Source organism: Vombatus ursinus, unplaced genomic scaffold (assembly GCF_900497805.2).
Source record: "Vombatus ursinus unplaced genomic scaffold, bare-nosed wombat genome assembly UNPS02005197.1, whole genome shotgun sequence".
NCBI lineage: Eukaryota > Metazoa > Chordata > Mammalia > Diprotodontia > Vombatidae > Vombatus > Vombatus ursinus.
This window is the reverse complement of record NW_020944975.1, coordinates 1028048-1049709: the sequence shown is the minus strand read 5'-3', so window position 1 is coordinate 1049709 and position 21662 is coordinate 1028048. Positions and strand designations below refer to the sequence as shown.

The 21662-nt window shown below is 40.4% G+C and overlaps 1 protein-coding gene across 2 annotated transcripts; it reads right to left on the bottom strand.

The window, feature by feature from the left end:
* Nucleotides 1-13734: 13734 nt before the first annotated feature.
* Nucleotides 13735-19594, bottom strand: TRIP6 (thyroid hormone receptor interactor 6). Of its 2 annotated transcripts, none has more exons than XM_027844242.1 (9): nt 19340-19594; nt 18895-18980; nt 18665-18790; nt 18076-18456; nt 17499-17595; nt 17197-17366; nt 16756-16934; nt 16184-16304; nt 13735-15989 (listed from the first exon to the last, which is right to left on the bottom strand). In XM_027844242.1, the coding sequence occupies exons 1-9, from the start codon at nt 19443-19445 to the stop codon at nt 15858-15860; spliced, it is 1398 nt and encodes a 465-aa protein (XP_027700043.1). In that variant the 5' UTR covers nt 19446-19594; the 3' UTR covers nt 13735-15857. The 2 variants fall into 2 exon arrangements, with proteins under 2 accessions (XP_027700043.1, XP_027700048.1); XM_027844247.1 differs by having other exon boundaries at nt 18895-18977.
* Between the last annotated feature and the right edge of the window lie 2068 nt (nt 19595-21662).

The window sequence follows — 21662 nt, the reverse complement described above, 5'->3', positions numbered from 1 at the left end:
ACATTATGACCAAATGGAATTGTCATACCAGAGATATTCCTCAACTGCAATTTCTGTTAGAAAGGATCCTTTGATCATGAAATTCTTTTCTTTTCTTTTTTTTTTTTGGCTAGGCAGTGGGGTTAAGTGACTTGCCCAGGGTCACACAGCTAGTAAATGTCAAGTGTCTGAGGTCAGATTTGAACTCAGGTCCTCTTGACTCTAGGGCCGGTGCTCTATCCACTGTGCCACCCAGCTGCCCCTGATCATGAAATTCTTAAACAGCTTTGTAAGAATTTGAAAATACATTACCTGGAGGCAGAGTGAAGATGGAAGAAAAAAAGCCAAGTAGTTGCCTGAGTTCTCCCTAGTTTCCCTTGAAACAATGTTAAATCAAACCTTTAAATTAAACCTTTAAATTCTGGAGTGACAGAACCCACAAAAAGGGTGAAATGATTTTCCAGCCCAGGATAACTTAGAAGGACTTCAGGAAAGGTTTGTTTCACTTGGGTAAAAAGGGAGCACAACCCACCATAGGCAATGTCAGGGCAAACCAGCAGGAAGCTCCTAGCCACAGCACAGCTCAGCAACCTAATCCCCATGGTGCTGGCTCAGCAGGCCACCTGTGAGGCCTCCAACCCCAGTGCAGCAAGCAAACTGCCAGCCCTGGAAACCCCAGCACAATAGATGCCACTAGACACACAGTAGGTGAGCTGCCAACCCAGAGGCCCCAGCACAGAAGGCCAGTGACCCAGTCCCCTGGCCCCCAGCACAAGAAGCTTAGGACAATGTCCCCTCTACTCCAGGGTCAGAGCTCAACTTCAAAAGCTACAAAATAGGCTGAAAAAATGAGCAAAAACCAAAAAAGAGTTCTGACCATAGAAAACTACTGTGGTGACAGGGAAGATCAAAAACACAAACTCAGAAGAGGACAACAATGTCAAAATGCCCTACATGCGAAGAAACCTCAAAGAGGACTATGAATTGGTCTCAAGCCCAAAAAGTCCTCTTGAAAGAGTTCAAAAAGGATTTTAAAAATCAAATAAGAAAGATAGAAGAAAAATTGTGGAAAAGAAATGAGAGGGATGCAAGAGAATCACGAAAAAAGAGTCAGCAGCTTGGAAAAAGAAAACGGCTCTTTAAAAAGTAGAATTGGTCAAATGGAAAAGGAGGTTCAAAAATGCACTGAGGAAAACAACTTAAAAATTAGAATTGGGCAAGTGGAAGCTAATGACTCTACGAGACATTGAGAATCGATCAAACAAAACCAAAAGAATGAAAAAAAATGGAAGAAAATGTAAAATACTTCATTGGAAAAATAACTGACCTGGAAAATAGATCCAAGAGGGATAATTTAAGAATTATTGGACTACCTGAAAGTCAAGATCAAAAAAAGAGCCTGCACAGCATCTCTCAAGAAATTATCAAAAAAAAAAAAAAAAAAAGAGAGAGAAATTATCAAGGAAAGCTGCCTTGATGTCCTAGAACCAGAGGGTAAAATAGTAATTGAAAGAATCCACTGATCACCTCCAGAAAGAGAGCCCAAAATGAAAACTCCCAGGAATATTATAGCCAAATTCCCAAACTCTGAAGTCAAGGAGAAAGTATTGCAAGCAGCCAGAAAGAAACAATTCAAATATCTAGAGCCACAGTCAGTACTTCAGCAGCTTCTACATTAAAGGACTGGAGGGCCTGGAAAATAATGTTCCAGAAGGAAAGGAGCTTTGTTCTGAGCATAATCTTTCAGGGGGGAAAATTGACATTCAATAAAATAGGGAACTTTCAAACTTTCCATATAAAAAGATCAGAGCTGAACAGAAAATTTGATTTTCAAATACAAGATCCAAGAGGTAAAAATGTAAACAGGAAAGAATGAAGCATGTTATTCCATAAGGCTAAACTGTTTACATCCCTACATGGAAAGATGATACTGATAACTCTAAGAACTGTATTTCTATTAGGGCAGTAAGAAAGAGTATTTACATAGACAGAGGGTGTGGGTATAAGTTGACTTTGATATGACATAAAAAAATTAAGGGATAAAAAAAAGGATTGTACTGGGAGAAGAGGGAAGAGGGAGGCAGAATAGGGTAAATTATATCACGTGAAGAGGTGCAAAAGAACTATTACAGTCGAGGAAAAGAAGACAGGGGAGTGGGCATTGCTTGAACCTTACTCTTTTGGGATTTGGCTCAAAGAGGGAATAACATAAACACTCATTTGGGTATATATAGATGTCTATTTTACTTTATAGGGAAGTAGGAGGGGAGGGGAAAAAGAAAAAAGGGAAGGAAGCTGATAGAAGGGAAGGCAGATGGAGAGAGGCAGTGGTCAGAAGCAAAACACTGATGGGGGGGACAGGGTGAAAGGAAAGAGAGAGAAAAGTATAAACTCAGGAAAAATAGGATGAAGGGAAATACACAGTAATCCATAACCGTGAATGTGAATGGGATTAATTCACCCATAAAAGTGAAACAGATAGCAGAGTAGATTAAAAGTCAGAATCCTACAATATGTTGTTTACAAGAAACACATCTGAAGCAAAGAGTCACACACAGAATAAAGGCATAAGGTTGGAGCAGAATATATTATGCTTCATCTGCAGTTAAAAAAAACAGAGATAGCAATCATCTCGGACAAAGCAAAAGCAAAAATAGATCTAATTAAAAAAGATAAGGAAGGAAACTACATCTAGCTAAAAGGTACCACAGACAATGAAGTAATATCAGTACTAAACATATATGCACCAAATGGTATAACAACCACATTTCTAAAGGAGAAGCTAAATGAGTTACAGGAGGAAATAATAAAACTATATTAGTGGGGGACTTCAACCTCCCACTCGGAACTAGATAAATCCAACCACAAAATAAACAAGAAAGAAGTTAAGGAGGTGAATAGAATTCTAGGAAAGTTAGATATGATAGCCCTCTGGAGAAAACTGAGTGGGTATAGAAAGGAACATATCTTTTTTCTCAGTGGTACATGGCACCAACACAAAAAACTGACCACGTGTTAGGGCATAAAAACCTCAATCAAATGCAAAAAGGCAGAAATATTAACAATACAAATTACATTTAATAAAGGACCATGGAAAGATAGATTAAAAATTAATTGGAAACTAAATAATCTAATCCTAAGAAATGGGTAGGCCAAACAACAAATCATAGAAACAATAATTCCATCAAAGAGAATGACAATAATGAGACAACATGCCAAAATTTGTGGGATGCAGCCAAAGCAGTATTTGGGGGAAATTTTATATCTCTAGATGCTTACATCAACAAAATAGAAAAAGAACAGATCAATGAATTGGGCATGCAACTAAAAAAACTAGGAAAAGAACAAATTAAAAATCCCCAATTAAACGTCAAATTGGAAATCCTGAAAATCAAAGGAGAGATTAATAAAACTGAAAGTAAGAAAATCATTAAACTAATAAATAAAACTAGGAGCTGATTGTATGAAAAAAAATCTAATAAAATAGATAAACCTTTGGTTAATTTGATATTTTTAAAAAAAGAAGAAAATCAAATTACTAGTATCAAAAATAAAAAGGGTAAATTCACACCAATGAAGAGGAAAGTAAAACAATAACTCAGAGCTATTTTGCTCAATTGTATGCCAATAGTCTGATATAAATTGCCCAGATTAGCAGAAGAGGAAATAGAATACTTAAACCCATTTTAGAAAAAGAAATTGAACAAGCCATCAATGGACTCCCTAATTAAAAATCCCTAGGGCCAGATACATTTACAAGTAAATGCTACCAAACATTTAAAGAACAGCTAATTCCAATACTGTATAAACTACTTGGAAAAATAGGTGAAGGAGTCCTGCCGAATTCCTTTTATGACACAAATATGGTGCTAATACCTAAACCAGGAAGAGCTAAAACAGAGAAAGAAAATTATAGACCAATTTCCCTAATAAATATTGATGCAAAATTTTAAATAAAAAATTATCAAGGAGATTACAGTAATTTATCACCAAGATCATACATTATGATTGGTGGGATTTACATCAGGAATGCACAGCAGGTGCAATTTTAGGAAAACTATCAGTATGATTGACTATATCAACAATAAAACCAACAGAAATCACATGATTATCTCAATAGATGAAGAAAAAGCTTTTGACAAAAGACAGCACCTGTTACTATTAAAAACATTAGTGAGCATAGGAATAAATAGAGCTTTCCTTAAAATGATTAGTGTCTATTTAAAACCAAGAGTAAGCATTATATGTAACAGGGATAAACTAGAAGCCTTCCCAATAAGATCAGGGGTGAAACAATGATGCCCATTATCACCACTATTATTTAATATCATACTAGAAATGTTAGTTTTAGCAATAAGAGAAGAAAAAGAAATTGAAGGAATTAGAATAGGCAATGATGAAATAAAACTATCATTCTTTGCAGATGATATGATGGTATACTTAGAGAATCCTAGAGAATCAACTAAAAAACTACTGGAAATAATTAACAACTTTAGCAAAGTTGGAGGATGTAAAATAAACCCACATAAATCATTGGCATTTCTATATATCACCAACAAAGTCCAGCAGCAAGAGATAGAAAGAGAAGTCCTATTTAGAATAACTATAGACAATATAAAATACTCGGGAGTCTATCTGCCAAGACAAACTCAGGAACTATATGAACACAACTACAAAACATTTTTCACACAAATGAAATCAGATTACACAATTGGGAAAATATCAATTGCTTATGGGCAGCCAAGTCAATATGATAAAAACGACAATTCTACCTAAATTAATTTACTCATTTAGTGTTATACCAATCAAACTACCAAAAAAAAAAACTATTTTATAGAGCTAGAAAAAATAACAAAATTATTATCAAGACTATTAAGGGAATTAATGAAAAAAATGCAAAGGAAGGTGACCTAGCCATATCTGATCTCAAACTATATTATAAAGCAGCAATCATCAAAGCTACTTGGTACTAGCTAAGAAATAGAGTGGTGCATCAGTGGAATAGATTAGCTACACAAGACTCAGTAGTAAATGACTATAGTAATCTACTGTTTGATAAACCCAAAGACCCCAGCTTCTTGGATAAGAACTCACTGTTTGACAAAAACTGCTGGGAACACTGGAAAACAGTATGACAGAAACTAGGTATAGACCAACATCTCATACCATATACCAAGATAAGGTCAAAATGGGTACATGATTTAGATATAAAGCGTGATACCATAAGCAGATTGGGAGAGCAAGGAATAGTTTATCTGTCATATCTATGGAGAAGGGAAGAATTTATGACCAAAGAAGAGATAGAGAGCATTACAAAAGTAAAATGGATAATTTTGATGAATTTGAAAAAGTTAGATGAAATTTCATCTGACAAAATGAAAAAGTTTTTGCATAAACAGAACCAATGCAACCAAGATTAGAAAGAAAGCAGAAAATTGGAAACAATTTTTTACAGTAAGTATATCTATAAAGGCCTAATTTCTCAAATATATAGAGAACCAAGTCAAATTTATAAGAATACAAGTCATTCTCCAGTTGATAAATGGTCAAAGGCAGTTTTCAGATGAAGAAATCAGGTATCTATAGGCATATGAGAAAGTGTTCTAAATCACTTTTGATTAGAAAAATGCAAATGAAAACCACTCTGAGGTACCACCTCATCCCTATCAGATTGGCTAATATGACAAAAAAGGAAAATGATAAATTTGGAGAAGATGTGAAAAAATTGGGACACATACATTGTTATTGGATTGTGAACTGATCCAACCATTCTGGAGAGTAATTTGGAACTATGCCCGAAGGGCAATCAAACTGCATACCTTTTGATCCAGTAATACCACTATTAGTTTTGTATCCTAAAGAGATCATAAAAAAGAGAAATGTACCTAAATATACAATATAGCAGCTCTTTTAATGGTGGCAAAGAACTGGAAATTGACGGGATGTCCTTCAAATGGGGAGTGGCTGAACATATTGTAGTATATGAATGTAATGGAATTCTATTATGCTATAAGAAATGATGAGCAGGCAGACTTCAGAAAACCCTGGAAAGACTTACATGAACTGTTGCTGAGTGACTTGAGCAGAACCAAGAGAACATTATACACAGTAACAGTAACATTGTGCAATGATCAACTATGATTGACTTAGCTCTTCTCAGCAATACAATGATCCAAGACAATTCTAAAAGACTCGTGATGGAAAATGATATCCATATCCAGTTCTTTTTTTTTTTTTCTTTAAGACAATTAGGGTTAAGTGACTTGCCCAGGATGACACAGCTAATAAGTGTTGTGTTTGGTCTGATGACGGATTTGAACTCAGGTCCTCTCTATCCACTGCACCACCTAGCTGCCCCCCACATAGAGTTCTTTAATTGATGGAGTCTGAATGCAGATCGAAGCATACTATTTTCACTTTTTTTGCTTTTTGTTTTTTCTTTCCTGTGGTTTTTCCCTTTTGTTCTGATTCTTCTTTCATAACATGATTAATGTGGAAATGTTTTACCTGACTACATATGTATAACCTACATCAGATTGCTTGGCATTTTGAGAAGAGAAGAGGGGAGACAGGGAGAAAAAATTGGAAAAATCTTTCAAAAAATGAAAGTTGAAAATTGTCTTTACATGTAATTAGAAAAAAAGAAAATACAATTTTAAAAAAAGAAAATACTTAACCTAGTCTTATTCCTTTCCTACACTCTCAAATACATTTTTGCAGTATATCAAACCGCTTAGGTAGATATAAATCATCCTCTGTCAGACTTGTTGCCCCATGAACAATGATCAGTCTTCTGCATAACTACAAATTAACCAAATTCTATACCCCACACTGATTAGAACCTCCTGAAGTAGGCCACTATCTCCTTAATGCAGTTCTATGAGCATGCTATCCTTGCATTGACTGGGGCCAGAGAGTGGCCTGTAAACACAAGTATGATGAACACTAGTATAACTATTGTAATCTACGGACTCCTAGCCCTTGCTATCTGCCTAGCCTTTGCATACTTACAAGACTTCTAGGCCTTTCCATTTGCTCTGCAGCTGAATTTTTTTTCTTACATGTTATATCCCTCAATCACAGCGTGAGCTTCTTGAGAGCAAGGACGATCTCAGTTTTTCTGTTTGTATTCCCAGCACTTAGCACACTGCTTGGTACAGTAAGGGCTTGATTTATACTTCTCCATCCATTCATATTTAGCAGATTATTAGAGGTTTTTCGAGACACATCCTGGCATCCCAAACCCAGACAATTCAATTCAACCAATTCTTTTTCAAAACTTAATCACTGGCATCCAAAAGACTATCTTCCAGGATGTTTGGAATACTATGAGAGAGTAAGACTCACACTTTATTGCTAAGGTTATTACAGCAACAGCAGTGCATTTTTACAACAAGCAAGTTGCAGGAAGGAAGGAAGCAAGCAAAGAAGGAAGGAAGGAAGGAAGGAAGGAACAAGGGAAAACAAAAGAAAAAGAAAGTTCCAACCATTTCAAATGTATGGCTCTGAAAAATAAAAATTAAAAGGCTTCCTTCCCAAAAGCATCTCTCCAAATTTGGCCATAATTCTAAAAGGCCATCATCATCTCTCTCTGAGGATGAGATTGGTAATTATTAAAAAAAAATCCTCCCCCCAAAAAAAGCAAAACTCCCCAGAGCAAAGCTTAGCTAAGATTTTTAGTTTAGGAGGGAGAAAGGATTAACCTAAAAGTTGCATAGACCATTTAAAACAAAACTGTATCTTTCTGCAATAGGAACAGCTCAAAAAAATCCCAAATTTACTACTTAGAGACTACCAAGGTCAATAGTGGAATGCTTGAAACAAACAAAAGATAACATTGCTTCTGCCTACTCCCTCTGAAGGATAGAATCAAATACATCTGGGTTAGTTTTAATGTTTTACTTGTGAGGTTTTATTTTTGTGGGGGTGGACTGAGTGAATCCTGGTATTTGAGGAAATGAGGAGACTGAGACTTTCTGAGTAGAAAAGGTAAACAGTTACTAATTAAATTGGAATAATTTTAAAATTTAAACTTAAAAAAAAGATTTTTCAGTAATTAAACTTCCCTAAATTATCTTACTGAACACTGACCATATTTTTTCCTACTTTTTAATCTGGCCAATCATGGGAGGAGAGGAAAACTAGAAAAATAAAATATAAAAATTCTTTCTATTTTCTGCAACTTGTTGCATTGAAGAAAAAAAAAGGTACAAAATTTGTGATTCAGAAGTGAGCCAAGTACAATCTTTTAAAATTTGGATTTTTAAACTGATCACAGCAATGGATTTTAAATATTTTCATATGTTTAAATTATCAACAATGGGATTCTACACCCTTCCTTGGACCCTATATACCTGATGCTATATCTGGGATATTGGGAAATTTCCTATTTGATACTGAAGCAACTATGTGTAATAGGCAACTAGCCAATGGAGGCCCAGTTCTCAACTCATGCACAGTATGCTCTGCTTGCTGCCAAACCATATGGGAATTTGGTGAACTGCTTATGGAAATGCATGATGACATGTACTGGGGGAATCTTGTGCCCCAATTCAGAACTTGCACAGGTATTTTTTTTTCTGTGAACTATCTACCTACTCCTTTGGCAAATTATCTCATGCAAGAATACAACCATGATCAATGCTGGATTTATGCCCAAATTCCCCTAATATAAGCTGAAAGGATACAACCTGGTAGATCCCAAACTTCTATTAGGTCCATGCTAAATTTGGTGCAAATATCTCCTAGCATGAAGCTTTGGATTTTCATGAGATCCGGATAGTTACGATAGAAAAGATGTCTATACCTAAAGTATCATATATTGATGATTTCCATGAATGGCTGGGAACTGCTTTCACTTCTATGGTGTTGCAAAGGCTTTGTGCAAGGGAGCTAGGTGGCATAGTGGATAAAAAGTGCTGGGCGTGGAATCAGAAAGACCTGAGTTCAAATGATGCCTCAAACACATAGTAGCTGTGTGTCCCTGGGCATATTACTTGACTGTTGTTGGAAGAATGAATGAGATCATATTTGTAAAGTGTTTAGCACTGGTGCATTTAATAAGTGCTCCTTCCTTCCTTCATTCCTTCCTTTCTTAATGCCTTGAGTCCTCAAATACCAAGGAACTATATTCAGGATCACTCAAAACTTGGCAGCAAACACTTAAAGAAGAGAAAATCTTGAACTGCAATAGGCAAAAGATAAATGCTTAAGAGGTAAGGAATGTGATTTCCATCCCCTTTCCCTGAACCTAACTCAACCAATGTGATCATACATGATGAGGTTTTAATATGTAAACAAGATAAGACGATAACCTACGGTCCCTTTATGAGGGATTGCTTGGATAAAAAATGGGAAGGAGATATTGACTGAACAAATAAGCTAGCTTACACCTCATGAGGGTTTTTAATACAGTAGTTAGATGAATTACAGTAAAAAGAGTAGTAAGAATCTAGTTTGGGATTTGGCGGTAGTTATGGAAAGGAGACTTTTGCACCAAAAATGGAGGGCAGCAAGGAGAGAGATTTTCTTTCCTTGTCACTACAATCACCCCAATCCACTGGCTATGTCATCAGAGTTACTGAACAATGTATCCAGCCAGAAGCAAAGACACACACCTGAGGACAGACATAGATGTAGAGAATCATCTAAGGGAATACATATATACATACATATATTTAAATATATATTTATATATTTATATTGTAGCAGAGTACTATGATGGTTTCAAGAAAGAAGTAGACTCTAGAGGTCCAGCTGAGTTGCCCACCCAAAAAAGACACTACACCTAAGGGGAGCTGTGTGAGGATTCTATGAAGAAACTACTTACAGGTCATGCAGTGCCAGGCTTTGTGAATTACCTTTTGCCACACGTGTATTCTACATGGGTTAGTTTGAAACCATTCTTCCCATGGATACTATCTGTATTTATGATAAAGTAAATGAACTCCAAGTTTGGAGGGTGAGGAGGAGGGGTAATATTTTATACCAACTGTTTTTTATTAGTTAATGTCTTTAGTAAATCTTAATAAACGCCTTTGTTAAAAGTTAAATAAACTGGCTGACTCAAGGGGAAGCGAAATAGTACAGATTTATAAGCCACAGTATAAGTACCATGTAGAGAGACACCCAATGGTTTACCCTTAGAACCTAAGGTAATAACCACTTTCTGGATACCCAACCCACAATTATAAGCACAAATTGGGGGAATGCTTTGAGAGGGGCTATTAAAAAACAAAAATAACTTACTCTGCAAAACTAAGAATAATCCTACAAGTTTTAAAAAAATGGATCTCTAATGGAATAGAGAACTTTCAAACATTCTGGATGGCAAGACTAGAGCTGAGCTGAAACTTTAAAATACAAACATGAATCAGTGTAGAATGTGGCTAGGAAGCCAGCCTCAAACCTGGGAAGAACTAGGTTCAAGTCCTGTCCTTTAAACAATGACTATGTGACCCCAGGCAAGTCATTTAACCTCTTGGTGCTCTAAACAACTGTCTAAGACTGAATCAGAAAAGGAGAGTTTCCTCATTCAATGAAGTTATCAATTAAATCATAGATCCAGTCCCTACTTAATAGAACTATGCACCAAATGGTATAGCATCCAAATATATCAAGGAAAATTGAATTGAATTATAGGGAGAATCATACAGCAAAATTATAATAGGTAAGTATCTCCCCAGTCTGCTCCTTTGAGACCTAGAAAAATCTAATTAAAAAAAAGATTTTTTAAAATTTAGGATCCAAATAGAATTGTAGGATACTTAGATAGGATAGATCTGGCAATTACAGAACATGAACAGAAAGCAGTATGCATATTGTTTGGTTGCACATGGCAACGTTACAAAAATTGACCATGTGTTAGGTCATGAAAACCTCATAAACAAATGTAGAAAGTAGAAATATACTTTTAAACCTCGTACTGACCACAATACAATAAAAATCATGATCAACAAAGAGCCTTTGAAGAAAAAAATTCAAACTTAAATGAAAACCAAATAATTTAATTATAAAGAATCAGTGGGTCAAATAACAAATCATAGAAACAATAAGTAATTTCATTAAGAAAAATGACAACAAAGAGACAGCATTCTGCAACTTTTGGAATGAAGCCAAAACAGTACTTAGGGGAAAATTATATGTTTAAACACATTCATTAACAAAAGAAAGAATTAACAGATCAATTACTTGAGTTTGCAACTAAAATAACTAGAAAAGCAATAAAATTTTAAACTTAACTAAAACACAAAGTAAAAATTCAGAAAATCAAAAGAGAAATAATTAAAAAAAACTATTAAAATGGCAAACAAACCAGGAGTGGATTTTTTGAAGGGAAAAAAACACAACAAAATAGAAGAACAATTATCTAATCTGATAAAAAGAAAAGGAAAATCAAATTACCAAAAAAAGGGAAAAAATGTTACAACAAATGAAGAGGAAAATGTAAAATTGCTAGAAATTATTTTGCTCAATTATATGCTAGCAAAAATAGTCATTTAAATTAAATGGATGAACATTCACAAAAAATAAAATAGATTATCAGGACAAGAAAGAGAATTAAAATAGCCCAATTACCCAATCTCAGAAAAGGAAAGCTTTTCTATAATTATTGATATAATCATGTGATTTTTATTGTTTTTGTAATTAATATGGTATATTATGTTTGTAGTTTTCCATTGCAGTTATTTGCTTATTACTGACTGATAAGAAGATTGGAAAGGTGAGAGGAAGGCCAGATTATGAAGGGCTTTGAATGCAAAGCAGAGGATTTTATACTTGATCTTGGAGCTAATAAGAAGCCACTGGAGCTCTGAACAAACCTGAGAAGATTACAGAGACTATTCAGTGTAAAGGAGGTATGAAAAAGTGTTTATACTTTACTCCTTTCATTGATATCAAGTTCTTTAATCAATTTGAGAGGATTATAGGGCCTTAGCATGAATGAATGCAACTGACACCATACTGGAAACTTAAAGTGATTGTCTTAGATCAAAGAGAAAAGGCGCCCATATGTACAAAAATATTTGTAGCAGCTCTTTTTATGGTGGCAAAGAATTGGAAAATGAGGTGTGTCCTTCAGTTGTGCTATATGAATGTGATGGAATACTATTTATTGCACTACAAGAAATGATGAAAGGATGGTTTCAAAGAAACTTGGGAAACTTGTTTGAACTGATGCTAAATAAAGTGAACAGAACCAGAACAATTTATACACTAACAATAATATTGTAAAGACAAACAATTTTGAAAGACTTAGAAACTCTAATCAACGTAACGACCAACCACAGTTCCCAAGGATTCACTACGAAATATGCTACTCACATCCAGATAGAGAGGTTATGGACTCAAGAGTACAGATTTATAAACATGGCCAATACTTTAATTTGTTTATACATGTTTATAATGAATTTTGTTCTTGCTTTCTTAATTGGGGGGAGGAGGAAGAGAATGTGAGAGAGAATGTGAACCTGAGAATAATTTTTTTTTTAAAAGACACAGAGTTAATCTTGTAAAAACAAAAACAAACAACCAAAAACTCTCACAAGAGGGTTTTGTTACTCTCTCTAAAGAGAATGGCATGAATTTCAAAGGAGTAGATGAATGATGTTAGCAGAGCTTGCAGAAAGTGGCAACTGGGAATAAGTATTCATTTCCTCCTCTTGGGTCAATGCAGCTTAATCAGCAGCCAGCACTGGCAAGGGGTCACCAGGAGCTTTCCTTATGGCAAAGACAAATTTGCTAGCCATTAGCAGGCAGAAGCTTATAGAATTAATGAATTCTAGGTTTTCAAAAATTCCTTCCTTACTTCCTCAAGTGACTCCTCTATGTAGGAGAGAGGTGGAAGAGCTCTCCAATGTAGGCTTACAGCTCAGAGGCCAAGGTTGGGCCTCACTCACTGTGAGCAAGTAATTTGGTTTCCCTAAGGGTAGGTGGGAGTATGAATGAAAAAATAAGAGTAGAGACTCTAATCACCACCACCCTTAATATTTTGCCTGGGAACTTGGGTTAATACACAGCCGTGACTAGAACAAGACTGCATGCCATATGGGAAGCCATGGGGTAGCTAGATTCTCCTCACATGCCTCATCCCTCTCCCAATTTCAGGGAGGGGGATACAGGGGGATACACACACAAGGGCAAGGCTCACAAATGGGGGCAAGGGAGATGACTGTCTTGGAAATCCAGCTGGAATGGAGGAGGCCTACAACTCTTCAGCCAAGATTTCCCTTCTCATGCGCACTCCCTAAGAATATCTTACACTTTACCTCTTGGTCACTTTCTTGTAGACCCATTCCCTTTCAGCTGATCTTCCCTTCTTCATGAAGTAGTTCCTCTCACCTATTCTTGGTCACCAACTCCTTACCCCCTCCCCCACAAACAACAAATTTTATTGGAAATCCAATATATGCCTATTTCTCATAGAACTTGTGGTCATCATCCCCCTTCCCTTCAGTCCTTCTCTCCAGGATTTAATTTCTTTGGAAATACTGTCACCTCAATGGTGGAGATAGAATTGTTCCCCACACCTAGTAGAAGATACATGGGGAGGCAGGGCAGAGTGTTTTACAGCATTATCCTGCCTCAATCTTAAATATTGGCTGTGGTGTCTGGCCAAGATTTCCCCTGCTGAAGGGAGGAAGGTGGGGCTGCCTGGCAATTGGAGATGGGGGCAGTGGGGGTGATGTTGGGGCATGTCACAACTATTGTATCTCACCTTCCCACCACCATTTTATGCTACCATTGAACCAGCTGTCATCTCAACCACAAAATTTCTTTATTGGTTCCACAAAATCCCCCTGTATCTACCTGTACCCACAAGGCCACATCTCTCAACTCTCTTTTAAGGGTTATCCAAATTTCCGCCTTACTCATAAAATTATGAATTAGGCAGTTACAAACTTATCCTTGCCAGCATCTTGATGTAGAGGATCCATATATCCTAGGGGAGAAGGGCAATGGCTGTGAGGAAAAGAGGGAAACATTGGCCCCAACCAGCAGGAAACCCTTGATTTCTCCCATGATTAAACCCCCATTTTAAATATGGGGAATCTCTTCCTCCCTCAGGAAGTAAATGTAAGCTAGAAGTAGGGGCTTAAGGAGCCCAATAAAGGGAATGTACCACTCTATTAGGGTTAACTTGGAGATGGAGAAGTTAGGCTTCAAAGAGAGTATGGCAGGGTGGGGGAGGGGGAACTTGGGGCCTCATATAAGGACTTGAATTGGGGCTATTTAGCCAAAGAAGAGAAGACAGGGCGATATGATTGCCGTCTTTAGCCTTAGGATAATAAATTTACAATGGCAAGGGATCTTGAAGGCCATCTTGTTCAAGTGATTTATTTGCTCAAGGTCACAAAGTAAATGGTAAAACTAGAATTCAAACCCTGGTCCTCTGACTCCTAATTTAGCATTCTTTCCAAACTATTCTGCTTGGTCTTGGAGAGCAGAACTAAGAGCAAAGAATGGCAGTCCCAAAAGAGGCAAATTGTGCCTGATATAAGGAAAAGCTTCCTCTCCAAAAGGGCTGGTATGAGAGATAGTGGTTTCCTCCTTCGCTGGAGGTCTTCAAGCAAAGGCTGGGTGGTCTCTTGTCAGTCATCAGTCAAACAGGAAACATTTATTAAGTGCTTATTATGTGCCAGGCACTACTCTGCTAAGGAGAAATTTTTTGTTCAGGACTATTATAATAGCCTTCTGGTTGGTCTCTGCCTTAAGTCTCTCCCTATTCCAAACCACCCTCCTGTCAAAGTGACCAACTTGAAGCACAGGTCCAACCATGTCACTCCTCTGCTCAATAAACTCCAGTGTCTCCCTATCACCCCCAAAATCAAATATGAAATCATCTGGCAAAGCCTTTCACAACCTAGCCTTCTCCTACCTTTTAATCTCCTTCTACCTTACCCCAGGTTTTCTGTGATCCAGTGACAATGGCCTCCTTGTTCTTCATTGCACAAAACAGTCCATTTCCCTTCGCAGTGCATGTTCACAGGCCATTCCCCATGCCTGCAAGTCTTGCCCTCTTCATCTTCACTTCCTGGCTTCCCTGGATTTTTTGAAGTCCCAGTTGTCCCACCTCTGACAAGAAGCCTTTCCTAATCCCCAATTAATGCTAGTGCCTCTCCTCTGTTGGTTATCTCCAACTTAACCTCTATATAGTTTGTATGTGTCATTTTTAATGTTGTTTCCCTTAATGCTTACCACAATGTCTAGCATATAGTAGGTACTTAATAAATGCTTGTTGACCAGATGACTGAGGTAAAGGTTGGACTAGATGGTTTTTGAGATCCATTCTAATTCTGGGAGACTGTGATTTAGAGAAGTCATTGTGGTTTTCCCTATTTCTTCGTGCTGCCAGACCTGGTGGCCTTTGTAGCCATGGAAAATTTACTTTAGAGAAGGCCCTCTGTTGCATAACGAATAGCCAAGAAGGCTGGCCTTTTCTGTGGCTGAAAGGATCAGATGAGCTTGGAGTCCAGGAAACATTTCCCTCTAGGGTAGCACTCTTCCCAAAACAGGCCACTCTCAGGATCAGTTTCCCAGTTTTACCTCCTCCCAGAACCCAGGTGTCCAATAACCCTGGAAACCAAGCATTTAGCCCTTTGGCTGCTTCTCTCTATAGCCCAAAACGCTGCACCACTAGCTTCAGGCCAACCTCCTCCACACCTTTCTCCATTCCACTCCCTGTAATCCAGCAATCCAGCTCCTTAGTTCAGCAATTCCTGCTCCCCTCACAGGCAGAGCAAGTAGTCCTGAGGCTTGGCAGTTATGTGAAGACTGGGGGTGAGGGGCATGGGACTTAGCATCTAATTGTAAATGGGAGCAAGATGGGTAGGGGGATGTTAAGAGGACATGCTGGCAGGTCACGATTGTGGAGAATCTCAGCAGTCGGTGGTGACAGTGGCCGAGAGCTCCTGGATTCGCCAGGCACTACAGGTCTTGCACAGGATATGACCATCCAAGGGGTAGCAGCCCTGACATTCTCCCTCTGACGACAGCAACAGTCCACATTCCTGGGAGGCAAGTGGGAAGAGAAAAGGAGGAAGAAAGGACAGGGAGACAAGACTCTGCCATCAGTCCTCTGCTCCCCATGCTCCCAGGACCCCCAGACTGCTTCTAGCTATATCCTCCACTTCCTTCCCCAAACTCACTACCCTCCACCTCTCCCCCACCCCCTAGCCCTCCAGCCCAGACTAGGTCCCCTGACCTCGCATTTGTAGCAACCGATGTGGAAGCTTCGATCAAGGGCAACAATCCTCACAGTCTCCTCCTGCCCAGGTTCAGGCATGATGGCACCACCGCACACAGAGCATCGAGGGGCAAACTTCCTGAAAGCAGAGTGGAGAAGGGTGTTGAGACAGGGGAGTAGAAGAGAAAAGGAACCCAGGGAAGTGGAACAGAGGACGGAGAAGTCAAATCCACAGCAAAAACAGCATGGGTCTGTGGAGAAACATCACTACAGACAGAAGAAGGGTAGGCAGAGTGGCATAGTGGAATGCATGCCAACTTGAGGTCAACAGACCTGGGTTCAAAACCTAGCTCTACCACTCCCCTGTCTGTGCTGTCAGACACATCACCCTACCTCTCTGAGTTTCAGTCTGCTCATTTGTAAAAATGAAAGATTGTACTAGGTGGCTTCTCAAGTTTCTTCTGACATTATGTGATTTCTATGATCCCTATGAATGGGGTAAAGATTTGGGGAAACTGACATAGGTAGGGGAATGGAGTTGTTGAGACCACAGAGAAGGAAAGGCTGAGAGAGAGGGTGACCATCAGGACCTGTGGAAGTCTTCAATACAGTGGATCTGGCTGGTGGCATCCACTGTGAAAGGAATGCCATCAAGGCCTTGGTGACACACAACACAAGTAAAGCAGCCAGGGTGATAGGCCTTCCCCATGGCCCGCAGAATCCGGTCCAAGATAGGCTGGGAGCACATGGAACACTTCTCCAGGGTTGCCTGTTGAAGAAGGGACAGGGCAGCCCCACAGTCAACTTTCCAGTCAAACTCCCTGCCAGAACCCAAGTGTCTGGACTCCCAGCCTCCCATCACCTTGGCACTCAACCAAGTCTCAAACCCTCTAGGGAAGAACTTGAAGATATGTACCCTATCTGGCATAGACCACACTCAGACCCGACTAAGTTATCTATTTCCCTAGCCTGGCAATCCTTTCTGACCCCAAATCTCCCTTCACACTGAACCCTGGCTTCCTGTCACTTACCACATAGCAGCCTTCACAATATGCCTTCTTCTCCACTGCATAGAAGTGCTGGCCCCGGAGCTGAGCTTGGCATGTGGAGCACACAAAGCAGCCCACGTGGAAGACACGGTCGAGGGCAATAACTCCAGCACCATCCCCTACCACGTCCTCCCCACAGCCCCCACATCGGCCTAGGGAGCAAGGCAGGGGCAGGGTGGGGAGAGAAGGGAAGGGAGAAGTGAGGTTCAGCTTTAGTCTAGAGAATACCAGAACATCCCTGCACCGCCCTCAAAAAAAATGCAGATGTTCAGACCCTGGCTCACCAAAGTATTCCCCACTGGGTGGATGGTTCATGTCATGCACCAACTTCTTGGTTAGTCTGTCCAGCTCTTCCTCAGGGGGGGCCCTGCTCGGGGCAGCCTAGGGCATGGGAAGAAGGGACAAGAATAAGGCTCAATCCCTTCTGTCCCCAAACCTCCAAGAGGAACGAGCCACAGAGAACCACATAATAATAACTAAAGTTCACAATAAATGGCACTTTGGAATTTCCTTAGGTGGATAAGGCAAGTATGTTTATCTTCACTTTAAAGAAGAGGAAGCTGGAGTGAAATGATTTGCATAATCTCTCAGTAAGTGTTAAGAGTTGGAGCTCACACTTGGTTCCTTTAGCCCCAAACCCAATGTTCTTCCCATGAGAACTGATTGCCAGGTCTCTCTCAATCTTCTAACACAATGGCCAAGGAAAGGGGAAGAACCCAGGCAACCTTGGGATCTCGGGCTGCCTCTTCCCCCTCTCCCAGCCACCCACCTTTCCTTTAAGGGGTTTTGTCACCTCTCCTCCAGAATCACTCCCACCCATTTCCCATCAATGACAAAAGCATTACTGTCTCCCCGGCTCACCTTGGGTACATATCCTCCTCCTGTTCTTCTTCCTCCTCTTGGGCCAGAGGCTCCAACACTCTCCTCTTTGGCCCTGAGCTCTCTGTGCCCCTCATAGGAACTCGCCCAAGACTCAGCCCAACTGGTAGAAGGAGGGTAAGGAGCTGGGGGTGGGCTAGAGGCTTGAGGGACACCCCGCCAGGACTGACCATACCCCCTCACAGGCTGAGCCACCTTCACCTGGACCGGGAAGGCAGGGCCAACTGGAGTGCTGGCTGTGGTATAGGAGGCAGGGGCAGGGCCCCCATAAGATGGGGCTGGGACCCTTGGTGGAGTGGTCACTCCTCCACCTGGTTTCAGGAGACCCATGCGGTAGGGAGGGGGTCGAAGGGGCTCACATGCCTAAAAAGAAATAAAGATAGCATGGGGTGAGTGGGATCTACCTTGACAACCTGTAAGTTCTTCCATGCTTATATATTACGACACAACCCAAAAGCCTTGGAATGGAAAAGGTTGGGGGTTTTGGCATCTTGTAGAAGAAAGAAAAGATCTCTCTGTTTTCCAAGGGCATGCTGTTGGAGAAGCAAAGGATGAGGATTCTGGGAGTCACCTGTCTGTCTGGACGACATGGAGCATGGCCCCTACTACTATCCAGGTCAGCCAACATGCTGGTCAGTGAATCTATTTCTGCATCCAGACTTCCCAGGTGTATGGCTCCCCTGTCTTGCCGAAGCCCCTGAGGTCAAGAAGAAAGGGGGCAAGGGAGTCAGGAAATTTCTACACCCATTCCCTGGGAACCCAAACATCAAGCCTCCACCTCAAAATCCTTCTACTTCCCACCTGTATGCTTTGGGAAGCTCCAGTACATCTCCCCAAGACTGGTGCCAGTTCTTCTTGTCGGCCTGGGCCCTGATAACTTTGCTCTGCTGGGAGATGGTAGGAATTGACTAAACATGAAGCGGGGTTAGGGCGCTGGTTAGAGAGGAAGGAAGAAAAGGGGAAGAGAAAAGCAGGCTTCCAGGAACAAGGGAAGGAGTGGTGTGGGACGATTCATTACTCCCCGAGGCTTCCTGTCTCTGCACAGCCCAGGTGTTAAGAGAAAGGAACCTGGAAGAAGTAAGACCTGCGCTGCGGGAGGGGTGGGGTGGGGGTGGGGCACTACGGTCTCCAGCAGGGGAGCAGGACAAGAAAGGAAAGTGGGGACCCAGGGACCCAGAGGGAAGCGAGGACTAGAGGGGCATTAGACACCCTCCACTCCTGGGTCCTAGGCTGGACTGCCCGTTACCTGCTCCGTGAACTGAGGGTCCGGGAGTGCCCCGCAGGAGAGCTCTTCCCGGGGGGAGCCTGGTGGGCTCCGGCTGCTTCGGGGGGAGCCAGGTGGGGCCAGACATGGCAGGGAAGGGGGTTCTAGCCACGAGTGGAGAGGATGGGAACTCCGAAGGGGTTCCTCCAGCGCCCACGGAGGGGGCCTCCTCCTCTGTTCTCCGCCCGACTCCGGCTCCGGCTCCGGCTCCGGCTCCGGCTCCGGCTCCGGCTCCGGCTCTGGCTCCAGGAGGGAAGAAACTTTTTCTGCCTTCTCTTTTTTCTTCTTCATCAATTTTGGGGAGAGCCACGCCCCCAGTGACATCACCGCATTCCTAAGTGATGAGGGTCACGTGGCGACCCAAGACTCCGGGCTGTCCACGCCTCTCCCCCTCCCCCCAGCCCCCCACCAACTTCCCCACAGCCCCCTCCTCTAGCTCGGCTTTCTCCCAGTTTCCCGGGGAGCTGGGGATGGAGGCTGGCGGAAGGTGGAGAGACGCGTGGCTGGGGGGCTGGGGTCCTGCGGTCCTGCGGGCTGGGGGCTGTGAAGAAGAAAGGAAGACAGAGAAAGAAGGGCTGCGGGGCTCGGAAGGCTCAGTGACCCCACACCTTTTTCTTTGGATTCACCAAATCACCAGCACGAGTGGCCCACGCCCCTAGCTCTCCTCTCCCTCGCATCTTACAGAGCCCGCCACGCTGCACCCTTCCATTCGCCTCCTTCCACTGGCCAGGGAATAGAGTAGGACCAGCGCTTCCCCATTCCTACTCTACTTTCTACTTCCTTTCTTAAAAAAAAAAATACATTTATGCATACATACATATATACGTACACATATATGCACATATATACATATATACTTACATGCATTTGTAATCTGCCCTTCCCATTCCTTCCCTACAGACCAAAAAAAATAAAATAAAACTGTCTTCATACACATGCAAAACAAATTCACACACTGGCCGTTCCTGAAAATGTTTGTTTCTGCTTTTTAAAGTTCGCCGGTTCACCCGGTCTTTGTTTTTTTTTTTTCCATTTTGCCTATGCTACTGTGTTTATTTTCTTCTGTGTATTGTGTACCTAATCTGTTCCACTGTTTGATCTCTCCCATTTTAAACCATGACCAAATTATTTTAATGATTACTGCTTTGTAGTACAGTTTGAGATTCAGAGGAAGTGAACCAGGGTGTTTAATCTTTGGGTCTTCTCTCTATAACATTGGCATTGTGTAAATTGTTTTTCCAATTGTGCTCACTTCGATCTTCGTCAGTTCATAGAGGTCATTCCAGTTTTTCACTGAAATTATCAAATTCATCATTTCTTATGGCACAGTAATATTCTGTTACAGTCAAATACCGTAATTTGTTTTCCCTGTAAGAGGAAAGCCTCTTAGTTTCCAATTTTTGGCTACTACGAAAGGATCTGCTCTTAATATTCTTGTCTACTTAGGTCCCTTTTCTCTCTCTCTTGACTTATTTAAGATACAGGCCTAGTGGTGGTATAGCTGGATTGTGGGGTAACTTTTTGGGCATCATTGCAAATTGCTTTCCAGAATGGCTGGACCAATTCACATTAAGTGATTCAATTAAGTGTACTAGTGCCTGTTTCCCTACAATTCCCCTCTCTAATCTTGTCATTTTCCTCTTTTGTCATCTCCAGCTAGTCTGATGGATGGAGTTGCTTTAATCTGCACTTCTTTAATTATTAGTGATTTAGAGCATTTGTTAAATGGTTATTCGTAGTTTGGATTTCTTCCCCCAAAAAGCTTGTTTTATCTTTTGACTATCAATAGGGAAATGGCTCTAATTCTTATAAATTTGAATCAATTCCTTAATTATCATGGATATTAGATCTTTATTAGAGAAATTTGCTGCAAAGATATTTTTCCTATTTACTAGATTCCTTTTTCATTTTAACCACATATTTGTGCAAAAACTTTTAAAATTTCAAATAGTCAAAATTGTCCCATTTTATCTTGTGCAATCTTTTATTATTTAACCTTTCCCCATCCATAAATCTGAAAGATAATTTCTTCTTCAATCCTCTAATTTGTTTACCTTTTATATCTAAGCCACGTTATCCATTCAGTGCTTATCTAGATACATACAGTAAAGTGTTGGTCTAAACCTAATTTCTGCCAGACTGCTGTCTAGTTTTCCTAGTAGTTTTTTGTCAAATACTGAATCCTTCCCCCAGTCACTAGGGTCTTTGGGTTTTTCATAAATTATACTACCTTTTGTTTGCTTCTGCATATTGTATACCTAATCTGTTCCATTGATTGATCTCTCTTTTTAAACCATGACCAGAT